The sequence below is a fragment of the Geospiza fortis genome, unplaced genomic scaffold, assembly GCF_000277835.1.
Source record: "Geospiza fortis unplaced genomic scaffold, GeoFor_1.0 scaffold78, whole genome shotgun sequence".
Lineage (NCBI taxonomy): Eukaryota > Metazoa > Chordata > Aves > Passeriformes > Thraupidae > Geospiza > Geospiza fortis.
The window spans coordinates 3,572,703-3,578,702 of NW_005054339.1; the positions used below are offsets into that span (position 1 = coordinate 3,572,703).

At 38.0% G+C, this 6,000-nt stretch overlaps 1 protein-coding gene across 1 annotated transcript in view; it reads left to right on the plus strand.

The window, feature by feature from the left end:
* CACNA1D (calcium voltage-gated channel subunit alpha1 D) overlaps positions 1-6,000 on the plus strand; it is a 169,808-nt gene that overhangs the window by 113,318 nt on the left and 50,490 nt on the right. Inside the window, 3 exon segments of the mRNA XM_031058244.1 lie at positions 3,955-4,061; positions 5,162-5,249; positions 5,724-5,881. Of these exon segments, the coding sequence (XP_030914104.1) occupies positions 3,955-4,061; positions 5,162-5,249; positions 5,724-5,881 (353 nt within the window).

The window sequence follows — 6,000 nt, forward strand, 5'->3', positions numbered from 1 at the left end:
TCTAAGCTATCAAAGCTAAACTTTTTTAAACTAGAGGATTTTTTTTTATTTGACAGTTCCTCATAGTTTTGATTGGTTATTTTTTTACCATTGGGTGCATGAAGAAGCTGATTTTTTATCATTACATCAGTTTAATAATTCATTTTTTACCCTTTTTAAACTTACAGTTGTCAGAAAAGGGAAAAATCAATCACTGCGCATGAGCTTTTCCTTCTCCTTGCTCTGGCATTTCTGAAAGAGATAACCAGTCTTTTAAGGAGGGAGCATGTAATTTCTCATTTATTTTGCTGAACTGTATCCATAGAGCTAAAATAGTAGATAACTATTTTCTTGCAATAGGACTTGCAAGATATCTTGCATTTATCTATCTATACACTAAGATACTTTGCATTTATTTTGGGCATACATTTAAATTCACAGACAGGCATAATTATGCTTGCTTAAATGTATTACCCATGCATGAGCCAAAAATTGGCATTTTAATGTATAGTTTGTGTGCTGATTATTAAGGATATCTATTGGGGTTACTCAGATATTCAATGTACAAGATTTACTGTGGTAAAGAAGATAAATAACCAAAAAATGCATTCACATGAAACAAAATGCTGAACAAGGAAGTAAAATTTTTCATTGGAAATTGACAAAGTGTTTTTTCAGAGATTTACATATGATTCATAAATGTTTCATGCTGTGCTGATTCTCACCTCAAGTCTTTGGTTGAGTAACCCTGATTTATACACTTAAAAATTGCTGGCGCACTAAGAATCTGTACATAAACTATGCATTTCCAGTTGAGGATTAAGCTTAACAAGATCTCTTCTCCCAGCTTTTGCTCATATTGCTGTGCATACTCTTCACAATGCAATTTGATTATTACTAATTGGTGCAATATTTGGGCTGTTTACAAGATAAGCTGTACTGTAAGTAATAGGCTATTTTTATGCTTGTGAATTTTCTCCCAGGCTTAATGTTTATCCCCTTATTTCACATTTTCAGCAGTGAGAGCTTGCTATAGAATTGATTATTCTTATTTGTAGCATACTAAAATAAATATCCAGGGGTTTTGCTGCTAGAGAGAAGCCAAACTAAAGGAGAGAACAGAGCATTGAAAAGAGCTGTAGCATTAAATCAGACTAGCTCCCAACTCTGAATTTGGGAAGCCATAAAAATGTTACCATTGTAACTGTGACAGAAGAAAGGCAGTAAAGTTCCACATGCTCTGAACAGCAGGTTTTCCAGTTCCTGCAGTTCCATTTGTGTTTTTCTAGGAGGCAGAGGAATTATAAAGGGCAGGATAAAGAGGCTTAACTGGGTGGGTTAAGAAAAACAACATTCCTGCAAACTGCAAGAGATTGTGGCACTGAGCAATTTATGGGTTATCCAAGGGAAGCAGGAAACTAGAGCTTGGGCTGCTGAAATCTGGAATTTTAAAGATTACAAGGAAACAAGAAGCTACATCACAACCAAAAATGTTGATGCTTCTGACTCTGGTTTCTCCAGGAAGCTCTGTAGTGCACTCACTCACGTAAAGGAAAATAAACTGCACCATGCAGATGTGCACAGTCAGGAGCCGACACAGACACCTGCCTGCTTTGCTAACCTGTCCCAGACTCTGGCTTTGCTTGCTTGTGCCTGGGGCCCTCCCTGTCCTCTGCTGTGCTTCCCACAGTGTGCGAGCTGTGCAGAAGGAGAGTGCTCTGCAAGGAGAAAATTCAAAACTAGACCTGCAGGAACAATAGTACTCCTTAATTTCCAGGCAACAAGATATATGAAACTGAAATTATGATAAGCAGAGGCAATATTATCACCTGTAGTGAAGAAACTTGAACAAAAGCATGCATTTAACCAGAATACTCTCAGCATGTGAGAAGTTTCGCTGTGCTCTTACTGCTCCCAGACAAGGATTTCCACATTGCACAGTGTTGAGGGTATGAATGAAGATGTGAATAACAGAAAGCTGCAACATCACTTTAAAGCATTTGAGAATTTTCCCTGCATGACATTGAAATTCAGTTTATCATGGGAAAGGTGAAAACATCAGATCAAAGGTCAGGTTAGGGATCTGTGCTTTCTACCTCCCCCTATTGTGCTGATCCCACGCCATTTAAATTTACTAGAGAGTTGTAACAAATTCTTCCACTGGGATTTGTGGTCTTTGAAATATGAGTCTCCATGTGAGGATGGGGAGACATGTACCTCACCTGCACTTTAATGTCAATTATTCACCTAATTTTTGTGGGCGTTGTTACATGAAACTTTGTGTGCTGCTCTTATCATATACAATGTAAATGTGTAGTTGTAGATAGATGTTAGTTAGGTTTTCAGGGTTATTTTTATGTTCAGCTCCCAACAGAGTTTAGATGTACTCTGTAAAGCTGTAAATGAACAAGAGAATTTAATAGAAATTTTATTGTATAGATGTGTTATATGTCTCATGCCATGGCATAGGTTAAAGCTTTAGCATTTTTACTCTTCTAGCTTTTGGGAATATTTAGTATTTTGATCACGAAAAAGAGGGCTTAACAACAGAATAAGGAGATTAATTAATTTTTGCTTCCCAAAAAACCCCATCTTTCGTTTGCAGAGGTCCAGCCTTTACTGTTGGTGGTGGTTTGCCATGCAGAAGGCCTGGAAATGTCTCACACTGAGCAGGGATGCAGTGCACTGGGATGCCCATTGCCTGTAGCTCTGCTCTACGCTGGGAACTGCCTGGAAAGCTGCAGTAATCTGCTGTGAGGGGAAGTGAAATAAAATCTCTTCCCTACTCCTCCAGGAACAGAATAGAGAGTAAAGGGATTAAAATGCACAGTCAGTATGGGATGTTCCCTAGATGGCATCAAATTCTCTTACCTATGGAAAATAAGGAATGGCTCAGTGTTCAGGCTCTGTAAGAGGATCTTGAGGCTGAAGAAATTAGAATTCTTGTGACTGAGCTGACTAGGAGGTGTTTTCCAGAGGTATCCTTGTTTTTGTTATGAGTTTTTAGTTCCAGTGTTTCAGACTTAATCCATAACTATGGAAAGACTTACGCAATATTCTTTTCAGTTGGTGAGTCTGTGCATCTAATGGTTATTTGGATTCCTCAGTGCCATTTTAAACTGGTACTTACTTACAGTTATGGTAGGAAGTCACATTCATGGATTTAGGAGTCAAATTCAGCTTTGTGATACCAAAAACCATCTGCCCAGGTACTGGCTGCAGCCATAATTAATAGAGCCTCTATCACTGGCTCCTAATGAAACCTGCAAATGATACATAGAAGATCCACTTGGTAAGCTTTTTTCATTTGAGTATGGGGACAGAAAACAAAAACTTTAGAGAAAGTCCAAAAGGAAGAGCAACGTTTGATATTCCCCACAGAACAGTGAAATTTAGGGACCTCTGATTACACAGAATACAAAACATCTGTTGGTTATCAGGTTTTTCCAAGATAGCCACTCATGTCTGCCATAAGCCAAAGCTAAATAACCTTGTAGTGCTGCCTTAGGACAGCCTTGTCCTGCTTCTGGACCAGCTTTGGCTCTCAGGTGTTGGCAGTACATTTTCAGCTCCTTTTCAGTTCTTAACATAGTATGAATAATTAGGAGTCAGAATTTGGACCCTACAGTTTAGTAAACATGGAAATCTCAAATGTTTTTTTTGTAGCAATTTTTCTAACAAAGGCCAAATTAATTCAGGGTAATGATCTCAGCCTCATCTGTTCTTACACAAAATAAAACATTTGTTGATATCAGAAACAATTAGCATATTTATTGATGTTGCTTGAGAAGAATTTTTCTGATTTAAGTGAAAGATTTAATGTATGTGGAGGGATTGTTTTATATCTAAAAGGATTTTAGAAAGTGAGATAGTATTATATGCATTCACACTCCAGGCAAGTGTCTTGTAAACAGCCTAAATGTGAATTTGAATAAATTGAAATATAGACTAAGTGTGTAACAATTCTATTTTTAGATGACAGCTTTTGGAGCATTCCTTCATAAAGGGTCCTTCTGCAGGAATTATTTTAATTTGCTGGATTTGCTGGTTGTGGGCGTTTCTCTGGTATCATTTGGGATTCAGTAAGTACTACACTCACACTGTCAATGGTTTATTTTTGCTCTGGGGTTTCAAGCTGAAATCAGTGTTCCAGCTCCTTTTGTTCCCCCACGGTGGGTGGGTGTACAGTGCCAGTGCTCAGGGATGGGCTGGCAAGAGGGAGTGCTTTCCATGGAGGGTGTTGTAATTCATCACTAATATGGGTTGGAAACAAATTACTACTTCCCACAATTACCAGGAGAGTAAGGAGGAGCCCCATGACACTGCTGTTGGTACAGCAGGGATTTCCTGGAGCTGCAGGAGGTTTAAATCCCTTCTCTTGAGCCATTATCACACCTGCAATCTGATTTTATGAACTTGGTCTTTCAGTGTTGACCTGTGGGGTATGGAACTAGACTGTTTGAGGGGAGAGAAGTTGTACTTTAATCCGTTTGTAAGTGGTAGTGGTGAGGTTTATTTTATTTTGTTTGGTCAGACTAAACACAGTAAAAGAATCTAAATGTGCTTCTTGGTTCATTGGGTGTTTTTCCATATTAATAATAATCTGTGAAAGCCTTAGTGACTAAAGAGCAGGGGAGGGTGTCAGGCAGCTGCTCCCCACTCTGATCCCTGCTGGTACCAGACCTCCTACTGCACAAACTTTCAGTTTCACAGGGTGTTCTTTAGAACACTCTGCACTCCTATTTCCTCAAAATGCACTCCTAGCAACTTAAACAGAGAGAATCAAAGTCATTTGAGATCTTTTCATCTGAGGTTAGTTGAAAATTGAAGGATTCATTGATTTACAGGATTTACACAGTGTCTTCAAAAGAGCTTGTCAACACTGGAAAATACTGTGGGGACTGTTTTGCTTCATTATGGTCTTAGATGAGCTTCTAAGCTGTTAATTCCAAATTTGCTCCAGAAATCAAAATGATTCTTATGGTATTTATGAGATTTATACTATTTTGTAATAATAAAGAATCAATAAAGAATAAAGAAAAACCTTGTATACATATCTTACAGTTCTAGTTGGAGGGTTTTTTTTTCAAATTTCACATTTCAAGAATTTACAACGATATTGTTACTCTGTAATAACATCAGTTACCTTTACAGTAACAGTACAATTTTTTTTTTCTTCTAGATCAAGTGCTATCTCAGTCGTGAAGATTCTGAGAGTTTTAAGAGTCTTGAGGCCTCTAAGGGCAATCAACAGAGCAAAAGGACTTAAGGTGTTTATTTTTATTTTTTAGGTTATATTTCTGGCAGCCTGATTCTCCAGTCCTGCCACAGGTTAAAAATTCTTGCTCAAGAGAAATTTTCTGCAGAAGTTCACAGAGCAAGGGCAGAAATCAGTCATTGATTGTTGAACATGTCTGATGTTAGCCAGCCCAGGCTCTGCCCACAGTTACAGCAGTCTGTGTGTGCAGGAGCTGCCACTGAGCAGATTTGGACTGTGATGACCCAACCTGTCAGTGCATTTTAGTTCTTTATCCATAGTGCCTATGTAATTTCTAGTCAGTGGATGTTGATGGGTCTGTGTCAACAAACTTGCAGACAAATTTAGAAAACCTGTCAAATTACAGTGTTAGGTATTATGCTGGCAATAGAAAAATAGTAATTTTAAAAAAGAATGCAGAAATGACTTTTATGATATGTGGTCTGTGGCAAATTGCATTGAAACCTATTTTTTTCTTTCTTTCCAGCATGTTGTTCAATGTGTCTTTGTGGCTATTAGAACTATTGGTAATATCATGATTGTTACAACTCTGCTGCAATTCATGTTTGCTTGTATTGGGGTGCAGCTGTTTAAGGTAAGACACTCAGAATTTGCAGCCCATAAAGAACAGAAAAGCTGAATTGAGTTCTTGGTGCTTTGCTGCTGGGACTGGGCTGGTCCCATCCTGAACCAATCAGAGTATAAAAGCTTTTTTTTTTTTTTTGCATATTCTGCATTTTGTCACTGCTTTTTGTTTTTATGTG